Genomic DNA, 24,435 nt, shown 5'->3' with positions numbered 1-24,435 from the left:
CATTGTATAGATGTAAGTGCTTCGCTAGTTACAAAAATGTTTTACAACTTCAAGGTACTATCACAGATAATTGTTTTAAGGAAGGTGAACGTGTAAATGTTATACTTATGACTGACAGGTCAACTAGAAACAAACTGCCTGTAATTCCCTTGAAACATGAATAGTTACATATGCAAGATATATATAGGATTAGAGGGGAGTTGAGGAGAACTTTTTTCACCCAGAGGGTGGTGGGGGTCTGGAACTCACTGCCTGAAAGGGTGGTAGAAGCAGAAACCCTCAGTGCATTTTAAAAAGTACTTGGATATGCACTTGAAGTGCCGTAACCTACAGGGCTATGGACCAAGATCTGGAAAGTGGGATTAGGCGGGATAGTTCTTTTTCGGCCGGCACGGACAGGATGGGCCGAATGGCCTCTTTCTGTGCCGTACATTTCTGTGATCCCATAATTCTATATATATAGAAAATATACACGGGTACACATTATATACACATAACTTATGAATGCGGTTTATGGACTGACCATAGTCAAGTGCTATAATAGTCTGAAAGGTAAGTGAGTCCTATCAAACTTGTTCAAACTTTTGGGATTCTTGCAGCGTCGCTCCTGTTCAGGGGAGGCGTGGAGCGATCCCACATTCCCCGCCCGTCTCACAACCGATTTACATAGAGGCCAGGCAACAGAGCAAGAAAGATCACCGACCCCAAAAACTACCACCCCACTTAGTAACCAATAGGAAGTGGCGCCACCGTCCTGTCTTAACCGAAGATTAACTCAACAATTTTTCAAAAAAAGACATTGAAATAATTTAGGACAGTTTGTTCTATCGCTGCTAGAATCCGGATTAATAATCACTCCAAATCAGAGTTTCTGGATACCTCAGTCACCTGAACCAGGTAATAACTGGGCTCAGGCACGCGTTCTATAGGGTGCTTGGTGACAATGATTAAAGCCTAACACACAAATAAATAGGAATAGATGTCCCTTTACTTTTTGAAGTGACGTTAAATGGTCTCCTTTCGAAAGAGAAACAAAACACTTTTTTTTAATGGATCCTGATTCTTCCCCGTGCTTGACTGCACCCCAAGCACAGGGTGTGGAAGGTAACGCTGTGGAGTCAGAGCTCGCAGGGGCTGGTTTGTACCTGGTTGCCTGATTTGCAGACGTAGGTTCTGTTCCGGCGAATACTGCGCTTGAAAAACCCCGAGCAGCCGTCACAAGCATAAACTCCATAATGTTTACCAGAACTGCGGTCCCCACACACCTTGCACGGAATATCCAAAATGCGACCTTTAAAAAGCCAAATTGGTCGGTTTAAGTTTTATAATATAAAGCTCTCGTCGACCGGCCTCGCAAGTATCTCAAAAAAAAGTCACAGATCAGTAACACCATTGAGCACGGGTTCAGGGTCCCATTGGGAATAACGAAATAAATATCAAAACCGCGGAATCTGAAAATAAAGTTTTACAAGTCATGGAGCGATGAGCCTCCAGATAGAATATTGAAGCACTTTGTGATGTTTCGTAATACAATAGCTGTCTAATATTCGGATTCCTACAACCACAAACGTATCTTCCCACAAGGAAAGAAGTGAAATACACAAGCAAGCCGCTCCGATTAAGAATGACGTGAGGTAACTAACACCAGGTCTGGTTTGTCAGCTAAAACACTGCTTTCTGACATCTTATCATTTTAAACCCATCGAAATCATTTCATATGCAATAGGTCGGGACCTGTAATAACAAAGAGGTACTTTCAGCCACATTGCATGTAACATTAGTAATCAATCAGGATTAATTAGTATCAAACCGGGAGATTTGCGGCAATGAGATTCCTTCAGACATTGTACTCGGAGGAGATTGTATAAACATGGCTGCAAGTGGGTTAAACCAGCATAACTAGGAGCGGTTTGCAGACACCAGTGTAAATGTCAACATCTGAAGCGGACCGAAGGATAAATCATCTTGCAGAAAAATTAAAAGATTTTCATTTTTTTTAAATGGAATCGATTTACTTTCTGACCAAAAACAAGAACCATTCACTGACGGGATAATCATATTGAGTTTGACAGCAGTTCCTTGTGTTCTATCAATCAACTTGTGACCTTTAAAAACAAGTTGTTGAAAATAAGCTTGCAGAAAGTGCTGAAAAGTAACGTTATACTTTTATGCCACTTTAAAAGAGTCAGAAACGAATCCCAGCTTTGGCTCTTAAAAAGCTTAAAAATATAAAAAGAAAAGCGCATTTTAAACTGGTCGCTGGACAGGTTTGCATCGGGAAAGATAGAAACATGCACCTATTTTAGAAGATTCGTTTTAACACTCGTTTGTGTTCCTTCATTTGAAACACTGGACACAATTCGCCGACCACGTCACTTCAGTGTGTCAAGATGTTACTTCGGGGGCCATCGTCTATTGATTGGGAAATGCAGACGAAAAAATGTGAAAGTGGAGGCGAATATACTGACTTCAGGCTAAAGGTGGAGGGTCTTTAAGGGTCTAACTACATGGGTGGGAGCACCGTCGCCACAAGGACAGTAGAGTTTCAAGGAGAAGGCTCGGCCGCGGCCTCTCTGGGAAAATAGGAATGGCGATAAATATGGTCTTGCCACATCCCCAGAACAATTACAAAATAATATTCTTTTCTGGCAGGAAAAAAGTGACATAAAAGACGAGGGAAAAACAACGGTGATTTCTTGACGCGGAAAACAAATTCCGTTGTAAATTGAATTTTGCACCGAGAATCTTCAAGTTAGCAATAATTAGGTCATTTGCCAGAGTAGACAGTTGATATTAAAAACTAGTCTATCGTCGATAACGCTGGAAAAGCCTCATTAGTCGAACTGTCTGCAGTCCTATAATGTGCATCATTGCATTGGGTCCTTGTCGCACCTTTAGGGGCTGTTGCTCAGCACGGTGCGACTGTGTGAACTTTTCTATCGCAGGTTGCGTTCGCAGACCATGGGAATGTAAAGGTTGGGACTTCGGGAGACTGGATCTGTACAGACAGCAGAAGCTACAACAATGTCTGGGATGGCCAAACTACGAGACGGGACATTGGGGAGAAAGTGTTGAGTTAATGATGTCCCATTGAACTCGTTGACTGCTCCCAATGAGGACAAGCTGTCATGACTTTTTTTAAATGAGTCCCGACAGCTGCTTTATACAAGAGCTGAAGAAAAACAGGACTATAGTGTGGGGGATTAAAACCTTCTCCAAAGATGGGAATTCAAAAGTAGCACAATGAGCCAGGACAGGAAAGGTATAGAACATCAAGCCACATTTAAACAGTTATTCTGTCGGATATCTGGATAAACGTCAGTGTCTAGTGGAAATGAAATAATTTGGTAAATGTGTAATTATGTGAACATATTCCCACCTGCCCATTGATTTACCAGTGACCCGTCAAAAACGGTAGCATGGGAATTCGGAAATGCCAGCATGCATCCAGGGAAAAGCAATCGACATACAGGGAAAAGGTCCAATCGTGTGGCGTCAATTTCAGTTAACATTGGCAAGCCCAGCCCACACGTTAACTTTTTAATGTTGAAAATAAAAGATCTGATTGACACTCGGCGCATTCATTGCCGTAATTTATCGATGTTATTGCTCGTTTGTTCGTAACTTCACCAAGTTTAATATTTTCCTTTCTTTAGATATATGTAAATGGTTTCTCGGGGAAAAGTAACTTTAATCTGCAAAAGACTTTGCTTATTTGGTGCTCAAAACTGGATGTAACACTGCAAATTCACGCGAACAATGTTATGAAGAACAGATAGCAATTCCATATTGAATATTTTTAAATGAAATAATTCCAAGCATGTTAAGTTATTACTCACTATTCAGTGTCTCTTTTGCGTATATAGAAATAAATGTAAGTAACCGTGCATCTGTGCTCAAACTAACCCATTAAAAAGCCTTTAAAAAATTCTCATTACAGAAAAGCTCGATGTAAAACTTACAAGCGATGGAAATTATTTATGAATCCCCTTATTTCAATACTATGTAATACTGCGTCTGGCGGAACCAATACGCTTTTTCGATTCCATTCCAACTCATAACGCATCATTTCCAGCACCCCATCTTTTCGTTTCTGAACTTCTCGGTTATAATACCGCAGGCGTTAGGAATATAACTTAAATCAATTCCAGACGAGGAGAGCGATTTTGAAAGAAAAAGGACATTTGCAGGCTCACCTAGCAACATTATTAGCAAAGCAAATGTCTAATCAGGTGATCGACTGCTTTAGTCTTGACATGTGTAGACTAAAAAGAAACAGGATTTTATTCACTAGGAAACATGCCTTTAACTTCTGTCAGTAGGGGGTCATTTGACACTTATTGTGTGTAATAATTACTTAAAAGTATATGGCATATTCTATTACTGTAATTACCATCAACGTTATAAGCCGTTGAAAGAAGTTATCTTTGATTCAAGGAAAGTGATTGTTGGGGGGACGAGTCGGTTTCTATTGCCACCCATACAGCGCCCTTGTTTGTGCTTCACATAAACTAACCGGCAGAGTTCGAAAAAGCTCACTTGTGTCGCCACAGCCCATCAGACCAAAAAAACACAAACTCACTGACTCTGGATAGAAGCACTTAGCAAATCACAGCTAAGCAATAAAAACCACTGGAAATAATTACATTAAGTCATAGAAAGTGGGGAGTGAAAACCCCTACACACAAAAAAAACATAAATTACATAACACAATAATGGACTCCACTGGAGCAATCGCTTTTCCGAGTACATCTCAGTTTGGCAAGAGTGTGGTCTCTTGCTGTATTGTCCAGTTCTAAAGTTAACATTTCAAATTAATCATCTCGTTACACTAACTTACATTTGCTGAAATAAAATCAATTCTGAAGCACCAATTAGACTTCGCCTTTTTATTGTAGTATGTTTCTCTTAGTATATGTGTGAAGGATGAAATAGCTCCAACAATGGGAATATATACAAAACTTGGGGAACTGGAGACAATAAGGTCGTTTCGTTATCTGTTAGTTTTTCATCTGTTTCAATACAATTTTCTATTCATCTATCTATCTAACTCTCTCTTCTAATCACGAATATCTCTATTTCTTCTTTATTTACATTCCCTGTATTTAATCTATAAGTTTTCTTTCTTTATGATACTGAATTCTATTAGGGTTAACCCTGTTTTCAAACCCACTGTATCCAGATATATACGGTATAGGGGGACAATTTTCTTATTTACCATTGACATTTGTAAATGCGTTCATTTCCATCTCAACCTCAATGCTGATGTCGATTTATGAATGTGTCTTTTATAATCTAGTTGCAATGCCACATCTTTCATTATTAGCAACGGTTCTGCTCTTTAAAGCTTTGACTTTTTGAGTTTGTGTGCATTATGTAGAGGATAAAATACTTTCATAGAGTCATAACTTTACTCTATGGGATGCTCGATGGGCTTCATTGTAAATCCCTCAGTAACACCTCGAATTATTTTAGCGTTTCCCTACATGGCATTTTGATTGATCTCATCCAAGTGCAGTTAAGCTTAATAATGATTTCCTTATAGAGGCCATTTGTCTGCGGTTTGGTTTTGACCGCGATTTTTGGACTACATTTTACCCTTACTTCAAATCCTTCAGTACTGAGAGCATATTTAGAATTAGGGAAAATGTGAAATTGTTACTCGCTCCCTTCAATGATATTAACCGGCAGATATGGCCTGCAAAGTCTGGATTTAGAAACAAAAAGTGTTAAATAAAGGGAATCAGTATTGTACAATGGTAGAATCTCCTAATCAGGTCACTGCATTCTAGTTTAAGAAATGAGAAATACCACTGAACAATGCTTCATTACCATGACAAGCGAATGGAGAAGTGTGTATGTATTATCCTAAATAAAGTATGTGTGGTTTCAGTAGTAAACCTCGACATATTCTGTACACGTATATATACCTATGTATTGATTGCTCCGGCCATGTAGCTGGAGAATCTGGATTTGTAGATGGACGTTGAACTGAGAATACTGAATCATTCTGAAATGGTGAATACACACTAGGCAAGACTCGCAAGGTAAACATCGACCCATGCGTTTGAGATGTAACAGAAGACAATAACCGATTGCTGGTAGAACCGCCGGTCTTATTTTAGATCGGGAATCTCCCAATTCAACTTTGCTGTTGTGAAGGAAGAAATCCAACAGGTTCTAAACACGCCTACTCTCTTCAAAAAGTGTTATCAGAGCTAAAAGAGAGAGAGAGAAAAACTTTTGTAACACTACCCGGATCCTGGGCCTCGCTAACTGGAATCCGAACTTCTATCTGTTAACCACGTACCCGTCTACAAAACGGCCTAAGCTGCGAATAGAATTGGTAAAAGCGATATAATGTTAGCGGCCAAAAACTGGGATCCGCAAACTTGGAACCAATCCCCCCACCCCACCCCAACCACCAAATAAAACCTTAGCGATTGAGCCGCCGTGTATTTCACCTCACCACACCCTGTGCTGCCGGTCGCAATTGTCTGGCTTAAAACTGGCCCAGAAGTGAATTAATTTAATTGAAGGCCCGGCGAGAACAAAATTCTCAACCTGCACTTCGATCGCAAAATGCAGCAATAAACATGATGATCATTTGCTTGTGACTAATGGACAGCCTTAGGAGAAAGTACCGCAATTAAATCTAGCACACACACACTCCCTTTCCCGTACCCGCAATTTTAACATATTATTGAGCCGTTTCTCCCGCCAGAGGCTGAAATCACCAAACAAATCCATATTGATACACATCACCCACTTGTTGATCCGGCGGGCTTGCTCATTCTTGCGGTCCTTGATCTAAGAATGGCTGGGATGTCCTTTATTTTATATCAGGCTGTATCATGAGGCGGTAGCTGGTCCAACAACGTGCACACAGTGAATCCGGTAACTCTCTTTCCGCTGATCACCGGCGGCTCTCCGCTCACAACAAGCCGAACGGTAACTTCTAATAATATCAGGCGCTTTCCCACCAGTCAGCCTTCAGCCGGTGACGTCCATAGGTGGCCAGCTCTCGCTCTCTCTCTCTCTTGTAAAGTAGGAAGGGTTGATTCACCAGGTCCATCCGTCATACATCAAGCCTTTGGAAGTTCCGATCCTCAGAGCTGTCAGCGGATCAAAAAAAAATAGAGTCCTGACTTTCGATTTGATCGGGACAGAAAGGAACAAGTTGCAAGCAGCTTCCGGTAACGTGAACCAAATTATTGTGATTTGTTTTTTAAGCATTCGGACGATGTCTAGTGACTGTGCGCTCCTGGATCTGGGTTAGAACACCAGTGCTTTCACACAGACACGGGATGCGAGCGATCAGCGCGGGTACAAACTTCCTTCCCCAGTCTCCATGGTGCATCTCACTGCCTGTTCTTTCACCCCATTAGACTGTTACGTCAGCACTCTTCAGCTTTTAAGATGCCAATGGCATTTCTGAGCTTTCCCGAGGCTTTAAAGTTACAAGAAGACTTTTTTTGGGATGGCGGGGGGGGGGGGGGGGGGGAGTTTGGTGGGGTGGGAGAAGGGAATGGGAGGGGGAAGCTGTTGCTTTGTCATCTACTCCAAATAGAAAAAAGAATCTCCCCAGTAAAATGTTTCTCTTTTGCTTCAGGCACACTGACCATGTCCCTGAAACTGGAGCGAGAACAGGAGCAGGCACACGTACTGCTTCCTACACCGTCCTCAGCAATAAAACTGGCAGAATGATTTCCTATCAATAAAATGTCATTTAAAGCTACAGCTCTTGGCTATAGACCTCAACCCGGTGAGTAGAAATGTATATAGATGTGTACAATTATATATTTGCTTGTTACTTATGGGTGAACCTTAGCAGAAAGTATCATGATTACACCTCGCAGTCCCTTCCCGCGATTTTAACGTATATTATTGAGGGGTTTCTCCAGCCAGAGGCTGCTATCACCAAGACTGACAACTACAATAACAAAACTGGAGCAGAAACTTCTGAATGTTTTGCCAGACGCCGTGCAATGCAGGAAGTCAAGTCTTGGATGGTCTCCATAGAATCATAGAGCCAAATGCAGTGACTTTGTAATGTGCTACTAATACCTAAACATCTCTTTTTGTTGTATAGTGTGGTAGCAATGAAAATAACAATATAACGGTTATTATAAACTGTTCATTAATTTAATGCAATATGAAAAGGTCATCAATCCCTCGGTAAATGATCTACTGCCGATTTCAAATGATGCAGAAACTGCTGTGGGGGCAAGACCCCCCCCCCCCCTCCCCCCGCTAGAGTTTGCCCAGCTCTTCATGTTGAAATTAAAGTCGAATCAACCCCTCCGAGTGGTGATAACCTGTGAGGCAAGAGGTTGCGAGCCTATCTGATGGAGCTGTGTGTTTCGATACGTTTTCCTGAGCTATCACTCGATCGTCTACTCACGATTAAAGGCTCAGGGTATTGTTCTTGTTCGTTCTTGGGAATGTTTTGGCCCGGGGCGCCGCAAATCTTACTAAAAGTTTCAACACCTTTAATCTGCTACAGTTACTAACGACATAACGAGCAGGGACCCGCGGCTCTGCCGCAGTGGACTGCGCTGTAACATCGGTCACGGTTAGACTGACGTGCTTGGCTTTGGCGCAAATCCTCTTGTCCAAATCTATCGAGGAGTTTGACTGTGATCCCCTTTAGGTGATCTCGGTTATCTCTCTTGCTCTATTAGTGACATAAATCTCCTTCGAGTAATGCAGTGGCAGCCAGTCACCCCCCGCCCCCATCGAGCATCACCTGTCACGTGACCTGCGAAAATCCCACATTATGAAGATAGTTTAATGCCATTTTGGAAATTTGAGTGCAGAGCAGTGAGGTTATGCTATCATGATGTTCCTCTGTAATCCTGGACTTCAAATTATGCTATCACTCCGATTGTTCATGGTGCTTTAAAGCAGCAACACATTAGGCTGAACAGCGCGCAGACGAAAACTACACACACACATAAAATATGACCAAGTGCATCGTTTTATTTATTTTTTGCAAAGCACCCCTTGCGAAATCTGACATCTTTTTAAAGCAACACTTCTGAAATAATTCTGGGAATTTTCGTTGTCACTAAATAATTTATTCTGAACTTTCTTTCCTTGGGCTCTTCAAATTTTTCACCGGCCTTCAGAATATTCAGCATTAAATGAAATATTAGGTCATGACAAAAAACATGCTGGTGTCTGCACAGTGTTGGGGAATGGTAGTCTTCACCAGGTTAATCATCGCGTTTGATCATAAACTGTAACAGTGCAGAAAAAAAGTTTTTAACTTTCCAACACTTTCAAACTATTGAGCTGATTTGCTGAAGGGACCAGAAAGTAATACTTATTGGGCGATGAAGACATTTAATAACTGAAAATTTGAAATGGTGTCTCCAATCCCTTAACAAACACGCACGCGCTGATTTTGGGACGAAATCTATCGAATAGTTGGAAGTTTTTAGAGCAAATCTGTAACAGAAACGGAAAGTCTTACAGCACGGTACTATACTGAATGTAGGGTCAATCATAACTGAACCCTATAATGTTATAAAATCAATACATGAAACTCAATTTCTTCACAAAGAAAAGTTAAGCAACTATTGGTGCGGATTTCATTGACAACGCAGAATGCCGAGTTAGATCGACAGGGAGAGCTGGATTGTTACATTATAGCGTATTTTAAAAGTCATTGCAGAAAATCAGTATGTATTTGACTGGCCATCTGTTTAACTATCGATCTATCTATCTTGACCAAATCTAAGAGGTTTCATTGTTGTGTCTCATTGATTAAAAACAAACAGGCCTACCTGTAGTGCAAATTATACGAATTTGATGTGAAATATGCTCTCCACAGTGTATTCCTTGCCTCAGTTCCAGCTATTGCATTTCCAGTGACACCCTTAGCACCTTGACATGGACAGCAAGATGCCGCAATCTGCAGAGGCTAGTACCCACCCGCGCCGATCTTACATTCTCCTCGTCCAGGTAAAGAGCGCAATAACTTCGGTCAATAAATTAACCGAATCCAAGGTTTGTCTTGAAAAAACTCGAGCAAGAAATGCTGGTTTTATTGCTGCAAATGAAAATATATTAGATCTTCAAAATACCACATATCTGAAATGTATTGTCCTGGTGACCAGTTTTTATCTTACTTCAAACATCAATCCAGTGCGGTTGAAGAGCAATTTCAGTTTTATTTTCAAATGATATCTCAACTCCATCTATTTAGAAGAAAATTCCACATTTACGTTGTAATCAATTAATTTAACATCGATCTTTGTAACACACACACTCACCTTCCTCCCTAATACATTTACCCTGATAGTTTTTTTCCGATATTGAGCACAACATCTCGGCTGACACTCCAGTGCAGTGCTGAGGGAGTGCCGCACTGTCGGAGGTGCCATCTTTTGCGTGAGACATTAAACCGAGGCCCGTCTGCTTTCTCAGGTGGATATAAAAATCCCATGCCACTATTTGGAAGAAGAGCAGGAGAGTTCTCTCCAGTATCCTGGCCAATATTCATTGCTCAACAAACATTTCTAACAAAACAGATTATCTGATCATTATCACAATGTGTGATCTTGTATGATCTTGCTGTGGGCACTTTGCCGTGTTTCCTACATTACAACAGTGACTACACTTTAAAAAATACTTCATTGGCAGCAAATCACTTTGGGACTTTCTGAAATGTGAAAGGCGTTATATAAATGCAAATATGTCTTTCTTTTATAGCCTTTTGTACAGGGAGTAATATCGCTCAGTGAAATCCATCTCGGGGTTTTTGCTCTGGGTTGCATTATGTGATTGATTTACATTTACCTACAACCAATTGAAACTCAGTGCAAGGATACAAATTCAATGATTTCTTAAAGTGACAGTGGCAGTTTTCATGGTTACACTTAATGAGATAGTACCAAGTGTTTCTTTAGTTTTCATGTAAAAGTCAAGTAACTTACCTTGGGTCATTTACACCATATTTGTAAAGTTTCGGATACGTAAAGAAACTATTAACATGCTTAACGATCTCCAAACCCAACTACTGGGGAATCCACACAGTTACTTCTTGTTTGCCCAATAGGGAGTGAACATTTTCTCCATGTTGTCCTTACTTAAGGCTAAAGAATGCAAGAACAAATTGGTAACAGGAAAGCCTTCGGGGCCGCAAGTGTCGGCAGGGCAATGCTGGAGTTTAACAAGCTCCAAGCATGCAGTTTGGGGACATTGAGCACCGCAACGTTTCCCGCCAGGATCACCCGACGCCTTAGAACATTGGTTTGCGGGTTTAACAAGGCACGAAGTAGGAAGAACCCAGTCACAGCGGCAGGACCAGTCGAGCTGATCGATAATCCAGGGCTCCCTGGAATAGGGTGACTTTGCTTCGCTCAAGCATTGGATTTTCCAGTAGGCGTTGGAATGTTCTCCCATTGGCAGGCCTACCTCTTTGACCAAGCTTTTGGTCATCGGCCCTAATTTCTCCTTATGTGGCTCGGTGTACATTTTTTTTTGCCTTATAATACTCCTGTGAAGCGCCTTGGGACGTTTTACTACGTTATAGGCGCTATACAAATCTAAGTTGTTGTTGTGTTATACCTTGGAACCAACTTGACCCCGAAGAGACATTTCATACCAGCTCCCTAGGAAGAGAGTTACTGTGTTTAACAACGAACGGCGCTAATAATAATAATATTTAATAAAATTAATTACAGTATATAATAGCAATACTGTAATATTAAATGTCTGTAGCCTTTTATGATTTTACGATACGTTTTAGCATTGCAACAGCTGTTAAAACTAAATGGAGACGGTACAATAGGGTTACCATAAGGTTACAGGTGACAGTCCGAGGAGGCCGTTCAGTTTGATAAACCAGCTACAAGGGCCACTCCCCTTTAATAATACATTGCCGCCAGCACTAACACCTTAAAGGTGCCAGTACGCTAAATTAGAAAATTAAAAAACAGAACTCAGGTTTACCTCTGCAATATAGCACAACACTGTTGCCGAACCTGCTGCAGGTCGGGCCACGGCAAATCTATCTATTTGGGGCAAATTGTCAGTGAGAAACTTCCGCTCGAACTATTTTAGACAAAACTTTCCTGTTGAAATGGATAAATCCCGCCACATGAAGGTCTGAACAATGGCCGAATGCAGTGTGGTGGCTGTGGCCGAGCTGGCTCGGAGCTCACAAAGAGCGGATTAATTGGTGCCTTGGCTGACTGATTCGAGATGGCTCCAGTCATTCAGCACCACGGGGAGTCCCATTGTCCCCGGCCTGATTCCGAGTTTTCACAAACTCGAAACAAAAGTCAATTTCTTTTCAAAATCATCCCCGTGTTTTTGCTCTATGAGGTGACTTGTCGGAGTGGCGGACAGGCTCGGAGCTTGACTCTCCCTTGCGTCTAGGTACGTCTCTAATGAGTGTGAGAAAATCGCCTTTTCTTACAGACACAAGTGCAGGAATGTACTGGCACACGGAAAGTGCAAAGGATTTGCTGCAAATCACATGAAAAGCGGTGTACTGTACAGCCAAATGCTAGATTTCATTCATCACTAGAGGGAGAACGCTCCTAAACTGCAGTTTGCAGTTTGAACCTGGGCCTGGCAGCTTTCTTTATATTCGCAATCCTCTGTTACGTGTTACTTGTACAATTTTGGGTTCGGCACAGAACAATTTCAGGAATCCCGTCACTGAATATGGCGGCTTGTAACATTACTTTACCCAGTTCATTTAGCGAAACTATTGATTGACCTTTACTACAATTAATATAAAGCATTCCACATGTGTTTGCGGTCATTTCAAAATAATGCAGAGGAGTAAGGCAACTCACTCCTCTCTAAAACCGCAATTACTGACGAAGAATAGTGAACATAAAATGGGTTTATGATCCTGGCAGAAATGCATATGCTGTGTGCAGACACAATCAGGCCTAAATTGAGTCTTTTTGTGCTTAATCTCTCGTTCGGGCCAAAAAAAAGAGTAAGTTTACAACTCGTAGCACAAAGCCTCCCTTCACTTTTAGGTTGGGGAGACCTGAGTGACCTCCGAAAGTTAATTAGGAGGTTAACAAAGAATAAGCTGGAGCAGAATACATCAGCTCTCATCTAGTGGAAGATGTTATCTATTAATTAGGAAAATCGTTAAGGTGGCTTTATTGTAGTGTAGAAAAACCTGCGGTCGGCGGTCAACGGTTTGATCAGCCCCGTCTCGACAATAATGTCGTTTAGTTAAACTGAGGAGGGGAGAGTTTCCCCCCTGTTCAAAATCGGTGAGTATGAGTTGCAAGGAATACAGTCGAATTAAATAGCCGACAATTGTCACGGCTTTGATTCTCAAGGCATCCAAGCATACTTTGTCCATGATGTAATCGACTGAACCTGTGGGGAGAGACGCAGCCCCGGTAAACTGGCAGACCATTGAAAGTTAACATTACGGTTCTCAGGCACAGCTTGTTGGACTCCTTCCTTCTCAACGGACCTCGGCTGTTTTTAATGCGAAAAGGCAGGAAAACATTCTTTCAGTACTGAAAACCGAAGGGAAGAAATATAGTTTAATTGCTTGTGTCTAATTAACTCACCGATTCTGTTATGTTCTCGTACTGATGGGGCGCTACATTTTATATTTATATCAATACTCCCTGATTTGTTAAATCATAAAAGCGTCCCCACGCCAATTAAAACTCATTATGTGACAAACACCAACATTTATGTTATGGCCATTGCATCTGACATTGCAACTATAGTAACTACAGGAGCGGAGCATTCACAGGCAACAGTTCATAGATTGGTGTAATGGTATATTTTTTCCATTTAATTCATTTACAAATTGATAAAGTGAAGTATTAATCAATATTGTAGCTCTCAGGATTCACACCGGGGAGGTGACCCGCGCCTCCACTTCTGCAGTTCCAGTTTGTACACTTGTGGCGACCATTGAATCATAGAAACAGAGGGCATGAAGCGTTTCTAAGAGGCTTGGTTCAGATTGGAAATTGTAAGGACTGATTTTTAATTGCTCCAAGTGGAAGGTTGCCTCCCTTGGCGCATTGTTGACACGCGCGTACTCTGAGTTATTTATTTATTTTGCGGCAATGCTCTGCATTCTGTCCATTCCCCCTCCCCTTCCCCGTCCCTTGATAGGACACATTCAGCAATCGCACCAAACACAGTTGTTACCTATGCTGCGTTTGTTGAATTCTCATTAGTGTCTGTCTACACTCAATTAAAACATTTGAAAGAGTTATTATTACATCGAAAGTACCTCCAAATGCAACAATAGACATGGACTAGTAAACACCAGGCTTTGTACATCAGTGTTAGCCCAGTGTGCGCAGCGTACCAGGCGTCATAATCACTCAATTAGAGTCTTCGTGAATAAATATTCTGTCTATCTTAAGCGAGTGACATGTGGTCTACAGGCATTAATGTCACACAGGCCGGCAGCAAGATTCAGTTAACTTCAGTTTAGATTAATATAAGTTCAGGTTTTTAAATTGAGAATCCGAGGTGAAAAGACAAAGCCCACGGCGCAGGATGCTACCTATGGTGACAAGAGTTGGCAAGACAACGCCAAGTTTAGCATATTGTGCCAGAAGGGAAAGATTGAAGGAAATGAGCAGTTTTGAGACGCTGGGACAGAATGAATTACTTTTTGAGAAATTTAGGAATAGACAGCGGAATTCAGGTTGCATAGAAAGACATATCTTCACGTAAAAGGTGTCAAAACTGAATATGAACGAAACGATGAGCATCACACCTATAAGTCTATAGTATAAAACAGATATGAATTCCGTCACCATGCATCAAAATGCATCGATCTCAATGGTACAAATTACATTTAAAACGACTGAAATGATCAATCAATGTTACTCATAAGCATGTGTGCGTGTGTAGGGTTATATACACACACCAATGTAGGCACATATACACAAATATTAAGTCACTTTGGCTTTCCAGCCTTTTATTATTCCTAAACGATATTGTTATGCTGGTATTTGCTTTTTAAAAAGGTATGAAAAACATGGTCATTCTACAAAACATGATCACACTGCACATTGTTTAAAATGCCATTCCAGTCCTAGACGAATGAATGACTGATTGGCTTGCTAGCAACCTGTCTCTATGTATTCATAGTTTGCAGTGTTTGACTATGTTTCTAACATACTGGAATAAGTACAATAAAGCGAAGGAAATGGGGTTATTGTGATGTTGTCTTTATGTGGCTTATACATATGTTTCGGTATAATTTACTCTCGCTGACTATGAGACTGATATGATTTATTAAAGTCCAATATGCTGTAGCGTGATTAAAAGTATGAGGGACAATGGGGGTATCGAACCCACTTTGAAACCTCAGGCAGTCTCTCGCTCTCTTACACTTGAAACCCCTTAAGTGACAACTCCACATCTGAGCAGTCCAGAATTTATAGCCGCCATCTAATCCAAGACAAAAATATGCTCTAATAATTTAGAATGATTCAAAACAACTGGAAGGAAGCGGTAGGGAAGTTAATAATTGCTAAGCGGATATTTAAAGGCCAGTCTTTTGTTGAAGGTCTCAGACCTCGGCCGCGGGTTTTCAGGAAAAGTCACATTACCGCAACTTTAAGACATTTAAAAGGCGTTTGTGTTGAAATGCGACTCAATGATTACTATTTGAAGATTAAAGTGACTAAAATCCAGGTACGTTTTTTCTTCTTCAGAAAGTCATCTCTAGCAGTTGTGTGTTTAGTATCATGAAACGAGGTGGATGGTATCTATTTTCCTAATGACAAGCCAGGACCATTGCTAGACTCATTCCCTGCAGATGCTGCGCGTTCCCTTTTCAAAGAGACCTTTTCACACGAGTCCCAGAATTACAGTTCATGAACCATTCAAGCAATTGACCAGCATGAACCTCCCTTGAATCGCCTAATCTGATGGGTGGATCTATGTGTTTTGTTGCTTGTCAAAAACAATCACCCCTCAGCCCATTACATTTACAGCACGTCGTCCTTTAATTGGTGTAACACACTGAGAATTGAAAAGAAGAAAGTCCTACCAAAGAACCCGAGTGAATGAGCCCTGACGCAAAAAAATGCGAGCTCGTTGTTCTTCAAAGGTTGAGACTTGGCCACTAACAAGGAGGTAAACAGTTATTTAAAGAGCAATTTCACGAAAGTGCAAACCGATGCGCCACCTCGAAGGTGCTCTGGCAAACTGCGCTAGCTGCTTAGGCAAGTACTAATTGGAAGAGGGCTACCTCCAGGAGTCTGCAGAATGAACCGCGAATGACTTGTGTATCTGTGTGTGGAAGAGAGAGGCGGGGGTGGTTGGAGAGTTGGGGGTTGAACTGCAGTAATAACGTTCGGCGCTGTGCTGACAAGTTTGATTAGTTTGATCTGCAAGCTGCTAAAGTCTGTGTTGCTGTGGGCCAGAGTGTGGCGCGCTACACTTTTTCACCCCCCCCCCCCGCCTCCCGCCCCCACCACGTCACCGACTAGCAGAGTTTGTCAGCAAGGTTTGATTCTCAGTTTAGCAGAGTTGAAGCAAGTCCGTTTCGTGTCGTGTTATGAAACAAGACGTCTCCCACTCACTCCTGTGTGTCTTTTTTTTCTCAAGGGGGTGGGGTGTGGGAATGACCGACACAAGCTGGGCGAGCAGTAGATGTGCTACCATCTTTGAGGCGACCAGCAGCGAGGAAGTCAAAGCCGCCTTTGTGCGCTTCTCTCGGCTGCGTGTTTGTTAATTATCCCCCTGTCTGAACCCCCAGAGAACCACCCAGTTTACTGAGCAGGCAGACAGCACGCACTTAGGGAAGATTAACTTTGATTAGGTAATAAAAAAAAAACTTCATCCCTCAACAACTTTTCACTCGAGGCCCCTACGAGTGTCCACAAATAAACTGGCAATAAAAATGAAAGGTGATTACTTACTTTTTAAAATCTGCACTCAGTATATTTAACACAATAAAAACTCTTCAGACCGTGAAAGTCACTGTCGATTCCCCTTATACCCCATTACCTACTTATTCATTTCTTTTTGTTTAGCTATTTTTCCATCGCTAAATATCATGTATTAATTATCTATCTATCTAATTCCCAAGCAGATGAAGTATATGACTGTAGTCTCTGTGTACTGAAAACACTGGCACTTTTGCTCCACTTCCCAACTCCCAGAATTGTAATCCGTCAGGAAAAAAAAAGCTATTGAAAACTGAGCGTTACTTTTTAAAACGTTAGAGGCAATTTGCGCGGATCCCTTTTTTTTCCACTGAATACGTTTCACCAAAAACGCCTTTATTATGCGCCTCAAACAGCCTACTTGATGAGTTGGCTGGCACAAATCAGTTCTTAGCAATCCCTTGATCCACGTCAATTGTCATCTGGAGTTGGGGCACTTTGACCGCGAATGGTGGTGAAGTCAGAGTTAATCCTCTGAAGGAATCACGGGAAGAGAAAAGCAACAATAACTAAGTCAAGCGTAAAAAATGAAAGAGAAATCTCTATTATCAGTCACTACATTTCCCAGCTATGTAGTGAAAAATAAGCTATTTTGTCATTCGAGTCAGACACCTAGAGAAGAATATGAGGTCGTGGTGGGTTGGGAGACTCACACGACGTATAGAGTAATATTTTAGACTCAAAGATCTCACATTTGGCACAAACCCCCCATCTCCCATCCACTATTACCATTACATATAGAGTGCCTTTATTTCATATTAACACGGTATACGGAGCCTTTGTACATAATAAACAGAGCTAAGTCTGGAGGATTAGGAATAGTCACACAGCCTTCCACCGTATAATTTTAAGGACACTGGACAACTTGCAATTCAGAGTTATACTCGGCTCGCTGTGCACAGACCAGCCCTGTAAATAGCTACAGTTATATAATTGCCTATTTTAAAAAGAATCTTCGAGGCCTTACATAACTGATGATTTTTGATCTCTGTTTGTGATATCAGGAACATTATAAGAGATCCCCGCTCCCTCATCCCGGACCATCTCCCTCTCCTTCTCCTCTGCCGTCTAACCTTTAGTCTCTGATTGTTGCATTTGATGTTAAAATTAGTTGCACACAACAGAATTCAGGATAGTCGAGTGGTTTTATTGACATCTGACAAATTCAAGATCTTTTTTGTTAAAATTCTGCAACAATCGCAAAGTTTTTTAAATGTCTTTTTTTTTGCAATTTTTGCTACAGTGCTTAACACTTTCATGTGTTAGTTTATATATTTAATATATAACCGCAGTTTCTTTTTTTGCGGGTTTGGCTTCATAAGGACGTGTTCAAGTGCAGATAAGTAACTAAAACCCATTTTGACTGTGTCACATCGCACGTTAACACGCATCTCCTTCCCGGTGCTGATCTTAATAAAGGAGTGCGCATTTAGCAGAGTATTTACCCTCATCAGTGAAAGACCTTTTCCTCCCAATCGCTCCTCGGCCTCATACTTCTCTTTTTAGCATTTGAATTTAAACTAGAGATCGATTTGAATTTAGTGCGTTCCCTATTTTAATTAAACGCGAAAACCCCCACTAATATCTGAATGATCATTTTTCTCTCTATATTATATATATTAACATAATCATTTATTTTATAAAAATTCAAATTGTAATGTCCTGCCACAGATTTGCATAAAAGCGTTTCTGCATCACCCCAGCACTTGAAACAGTGCTTGAAGCTTACAAGACACTCGGCAATCCTAATTAGTGATTTTTGTCCTCTTGTACTGGGCTCGGTATCTCATGCAAATTAACACTTCATTACAGGCACGATTACATTCATGCAAAATTAACTGCATGTTATCCTTAATGATATGCTGAAATTCTCTTATCTCGGCTTCCTTTTTAAAAAAAAAAATCCTGATTACTTTAATCAATACACAAAAAAATGAAGGACTGGCAATAAATATTGGCGTTTAGTAATATCTCACGTCCTTTAGATCATTTTTACAGCTCTCGTTTATAACACGCAGCATCTTCAAAAAAAAGTTATGAGCTATAAATTCAAATGCGAAAAAAAAAATCAAGAACGCCCTTTGTTTTTTTGTTGTTGGAGAAATTAAACGTTCTGTCGCATTTCTGCTTCCCCGCGATGACTATTTTTAAACGGTGCGTTTTAGACTGGAATCCCAATGATCCGCTTCCATCAAAACACGCAGCAAAACACAAATCGCACGTCGAGAACCGGCACTGAGCTCGAAAGTCGAGAGTAACCGAACAGGCAGCATCCTTTGCCGGCGGTTGTCGTACAACGTTAAAATGCACAACGAAATTAAACAGCAAGCCCATTAGTTACAACTTAAGTAAAAAAAAAGACTTTCAGGTGGGTCAGCACAAACGGGTCATTTCTCTGTTGGAGCAGAGTATCATTAGAATATTCATGCACGATCAGTTCAAAAGAAACTCTTTCATTCGCGTAGCTGAAGTACAGAAAGCTGTAACTTTAAATCTAGAGTGTGTGCTCGAAACAGGCACGCTCGCTGAATCTTACTTTGATCACTTTCATCTGTCACCTCTCCTCAGGTATGTGTCTATTGTGTTTTATTCTGCCCGTGTCGGGTCTGCCAGTGCCCAGTAGTGAATTCCTCTCCTTCTACAGTAAAGGTATTTACAGCTATCGGTGGTGGTTGCACTTGAGGGAATGATCACACGGAGACACCATTTGACTCACTTCCCTTAATTCTGTTAAGCATATTTTGAAACAGGTTAATTTTTTCAGCACAGCCACTATTGAGGAGAGAACTCATCGCGGTTATTCGTGAAATGGGTCCATTAAAAATAAAAGTTGTTTGAAGTTACATTTCTCAAGAATCTTGGAAAAGTTTTGCTCAGTGCAGACAGACTATGGTGTATTAGTCCGCTTGTGATTTCATGCAATAAATCAGGGTGGGCTGATAACTGGCCGAGAACTTTCAGATAATCGTCAATAACTAGAGGAGGTTCAAGCCTCGTGGGCTCTGGAGAGTTCAGTTTGTGTTAAACAGTTTCCAGGAGCCTCAGATTGGGGGTTGTCCCTATAACTTGCCTGTCTTTGATTCTTGGATAACATCAAGTTTTTTTACATCAAGTTTGAATATGTATTTTTTTTAAATAAAACGAGATTTTTTTTAGAGATGTACAGCAGATCGCTAGAGGTTGAAAGAGAATCAATCGTTGTTTTAATAACTGGGTCCCGTGGGGTGTTAGGGACGCTGCCTTCTAACTGATTCGCTGAGAGAGCAGCCCGGGAGCCCTCACTGGGTTCAGTTCATCCAGTAACTTTACTTGGGGAGTACCAGTGCCCTCTGTATATAGGGACAGAAAATATTGGAAATACTCAGCAGGTCAGGCAGCATCTGTGGAGAGAGAAACAGAGATAACGTTTCAGGTCGATGACCTTTCATCAGAACTGGAAAACGTTACTGATGTAACAGGGTTTAAACAAGGTAAAAGAGACCCAGGGAAATCCCGTCAGATGAAAGAGCAGAATTTCTTCAAGGTGAGCATTCCTGGAAGAGAAGTGGCAGGGGATTAAATACTAATACAAAGGCAAAATACTGCGGGTGCTGGAAACCTGAAATTTAAACAGAAAATGCCAGAAATACTCAGCAGGTCAGGCAGCCTCTGTGGAGAGAGAAACAGAGTTAACGTTTCAGGTCGATGACCTATCATCAGAACTGGAAAATGTGTGTAGGGAGCGGGCAGCACAAGCACCCCCTAAAACCATTATTAAAACAACTACAGGCTAATATATGGGGTGTGACACTTCATCAGAACACTCAAACCAAACTATTTAATCTCCCGAGGGGATGTTTCTACCAGTGTCTCCTTCCAAGCTGAAAAAAATGAACGGGAAGTAAGAAAAAAGTTAAGAACTTGTATTTCCATAGCACCCTTTACGACCTCAGGACGGCCCAGAGCACTTTACAACTAATGAAGTGTTTTTGAAGTCACTGTTGTAATGTAGGAAGCGCTAGAATATCTGTCTAGTCTTTAAGTTCTATGTTACCGATACTGGAACTTACTTCATTCCAGATTTCCAGTGCTCCTGGTTTTCTTTTTAACGTTGTATTTAGTTTGTAGTTCCTTTCAAGTTTGATCAGTAATGCTGCTTTGTGGCATGAAATCGCAAAGCCGTGTTACTGGTACCTTGACCCCGAACATTTGTAAACGCCTACCTGCAAATGATGTCAGTATAACTACATCCACTACATGTAAACTGTACATTTATACAAAATCCAAGTAGTTAACAATTCTGAGTTAGTGACAGATTAAGACAGGGCGGAGAATATCGCCTGCACTGATAATAAGGTTGTATTTTTGTTTTATTTTAGCGCCTGGTTCGTGTATTCCAGCAAGTCAAGGCGTGTTACGAACAATAGCAAAACTAACTCCGCACACAAGCAATCTCTTGGCCGTCCACTATTTTGATTTTTTAAATGTCTCCTGGTTTCTTATTTTGTTTGGCTTTATTAATTTAAAGTGTACAATGTTATTAATAACTGTCTATCACTGCCTATCAAGTTCATTCTTTTCACAAATCCCTGTGTCAAGGACACCCAATTCAGATCTCCAGAGGAAAGTCTTTGAAAAGTCTCTCCCTGTCCCCAAATGTAAATCTAGAAAATATCAAATGTAAGAAGTCACACAACACCAGGTTATAGTCCAATAGCTTTATTTGAAATCACAAGCTTTCCGAGCGCTGCTCCTTCTTCAGGTGAAGTGGAGAAATGCATAAAGACACAGCTTATATAGTCAGAGAATCATGTCAGATGTTTACAGGTAACCTTTCCAACTGCCATTTATCGCACCTCGGCAGAGAGATAATCACAGCAGTCAAAGGTGTGAATGGTGTCCAAACAGGTCAGTCAGGGAAACATTACATCAAAGAACAATGAGGTGGGGTCACAAGGGGTCAAATATTGCAGATGCTGGGGTCTGTATGAAAAACAAAAAAACAGACAAAAAACATTTTTTTTGGCTGGAAATCACAGCAGGTCCGGCCGCATCTGTGTAGAGAGAACAAGCCAATGTCGACTCGAGTCTGGATGACCCTGCATCAGGTGGGGTTACATGTAGCGTGACATGAACCCAAGATCTCGGTTGAGGCCGTCCTCATGAGTGCGGAACTTGGCTATCAGTTTCTGCTCGACGATTTTGCGTTGTCGTGTGTCTCGAAGGCCACCTTGGAGAATGCTTACCCGAAGATCGGAGGCTGAATGTCCTTGACTGCTGAAGTGTTCCCCACTTCACCTGAAGAAGGAGCAGCGCTCCGAAAGCTTGTGATTTCAAATAAAGCTGTTGGACTATAACCTGGTGTTGTGTGTGACTTCTTACATTTGTCCACCCCAGTCCAACTCCGGCATCTCCACACCATAGAAAATATCAGACTGTCTATCTGACCTTACATCTTAAAAGAAAGACTTGCATTTATAAAGCGCCTTTCAGGCCACCGGATGTCTCAAAGTGCTTTACAGCCAATGAAGTACTTTTGGAGAGTAGTCACTGCTGTAATGTGGGAAACGCAGCAGCCAATTTGCGCACAGCAAGTTCCCACAAACAGCAATGTGATAATGACCTGCGCACAGCAAGTTCCCACAAACAGCAATGTGATAATGACCTGCGCACAGCAAGTTCCCACAAACAGCAATGTGATAATGACCAGATAATCTGTTTTAGTGATGCTGGTCGAGGGATAAATATTGGCCAGGACACCGGGGAAAACTCCCCTGCTCTTCTACAAAATAGTGCCATGGGATCTTTTACATCCACCTGAGAGAGCAGACGGGGCCTCAGTTTAACATTCCATCTGGAAGACAGCACCTCAGACAGTGCAGCACTCCCTCAGCACTGCATTGGAGTGTTAGCCTAGCTTTATGTGCTCAAGTCCCTGGAGTGGGACTTGAACCCACAACTATTGCTAACTCAGAGGTGAGGGTGCTACCAACTGAGCCACAGCTGACATTGATATTTCACTGGCTGTTTTCCTTAGCATGATGCCAGAGGTCAAGACCTTGGCTCAATGGTAGTTACTCTAAGTCAGAAGGCTGTGGGTTCAAGTCCCACTCCAGAGATCTGAGTTCAAAATTTAGACACTCCAGTGCAATACTGAGGGAGTGCGGCACTGTTGGAGGTGCTGACTTTCAGATGAGATGTTATACTGAGGCACTGTCTACCCTCTCAGGTGGACATAAAAGATCCCATGGCACTATTTCGAAGAAGAGCAGGAGAGTTCTCCCCAGTATCCTGGTCAATATTTATCCCTCAATCAACATCTCTAAAAAAGAAATTATCTGGCCATTATCTCATTGCTGTTTATGGAACTTTGCTGTGCGCAAATTGACTGCTGTGTTTTCTACATTGACTCTGATTACACTTCAAAAGTACTTTATTGGCAGTAAAGAATTTGGGATGTTCTGGGGTTGTGAAAGGCGCTATATAAATGCAAGTTCTTTTATTTCTTTATATTCCACAAAGAAATCCAACATCTTTATCTGTACTTATAATGATACTTTGAAAAAAGATGATAATTCGTACAACACTAACCATTCTTACTGGGAGTCAATTCTACACATCCACCGTGGAAAAAATAATCCTAACTCAAGTCTTGCTTGAGGTTTGTTGATTTGTTATTCATGTGCCCTTGTCCTGTGCTCATAGTCCAAGTTAAGTTTGCATCCATGTAATCCATTCCTTTGAGTACTTTGGAAACCCGAATCACCTTCCCTCTTAATCTCCTTTTCTCTGAGTCCTTTTCATAACCTGGGAATAAATCACAGAATCACCCTTTTTGCTCTTTTCTGAATCGTCCCCAACACATGTGTCCCTTTTGAAAATCAGGTACCCAAATTTGTGCACAATATTCCAAATGTGATCTCACCAATAATCTACACAAGGTTAGAATAACTCGCTTTGACACAGGCAAATCTCTTTGACATGCAACTTAGTGTGTGATTAGTCTCATTAATAATAGTTTCACACTGAACACCCTCAGTGAAGGGTTAATAACCACTCTCCTCTGATTTTCCTTTTCCACCATTTCTGATGGACACCCACTTATCATGTTCTGTGAGCAATAGGTACTGCTTGGTATCTTTGTTTTTATTTCTTGATCTCACCATTTTAATGTAATGTTATTCTTTAATTACGTTTGCTGGTTTGGTTTGATCTGTTCAAAAATCAGTGTGGGTGGCCCAACCCTCCCTGAAATTCTCATAGTGTCCCTCCTCTGGATGCATCTCCACAGCATTGGACATTGCCCAGTCCCACAGTTCCACCAGCCTATTTCAAGATAGAACCCACTGATCAGGCACTGCATGGATTTCCCTGACCTAATATCTTGATTCAATTTGTTATTTTAATTCACTTTGGTTTAAAAATCAGTTCCGATGGGCCCTAGAAATTTTAATGGTGTTCTTTCCTTCAAGGGGAAGCAGTTAGTTATGTTCCTGTGGAGCTAGGCTTGCCTGGCCCTGCATTTAAACAG

General features: G+C 41.3%; 1 protein-coding gene and 1 long non-coding RNA gene across 3 annotated transcripts in view; one reads left to right on the top strand and one right to left on the bottom strand.

Moving 5' to 3' along the window:
• Positions 1 to 6,906, bottom strand: part of nr2e1 (nuclear receptor subfamily 2, group E, member 1) — a 46,222-nt gene extending 39,316 nt beyond the window's left edge. For both annotated transcript variants that reach the window (XM_085997769.1, XM_085997770.1), the window contains exons 1-2: positions 6,770 to 6,906; positions 1,146 to 1,291 (exon numbers count right to left, since the gene is read on the bottom strand). In XM_085997769.1, the coding sequence (XP_085853895.1) occupies positions 1,146 to 1,291; positions 6,770 to 6,794 (171 nt within the window). In that variant the 5' untranslated portion in view covers positions 6,795 to 6,906. The remainder of the gene's footprint in view (positions 1 to 1,145; positions 1,292 to 6,769) is intronic.
• A 202-nt stretch (positions 6,907 to 7,108) lies between these two features.
• Positions 7,109 to 9,963, top strand: LOC147112953 (uncharacterized). Its single transcript, XR_015079601.1, has 3 exons — positions 7,109 to 7,196; positions 7,613 to 7,765; positions 9,839 to 9,963. It is a non-coding gene; the product is annotated as an uncharacterized LOC147112953 (long non-coding RNA).
• The last annotated feature ends 14,472 nt before the right edge of the window (positions 9,964 to 24,435 follow it).

This window comes from Somniosus microcephalus, chromosome 9 (genome assembly GCF_052327205.1).
Source record: "Somniosus microcephalus isolate GS21.2 chromosome 9, FLI_Smic_1.0, whole genome shotgun sequence".
In the NCBI taxonomy this organism is placed as follows: Eukaryota; Metazoa; Chordata; class Chondrichthyes; order Squaliformes; family Somniosidae; genus Somniosus; species Somniosus microcephalus.
The sequence above is the reverse complement of the archived record's forward strand: the minus strand, read 5'-3'. Positions and strand labels throughout refer to the sequence as shown.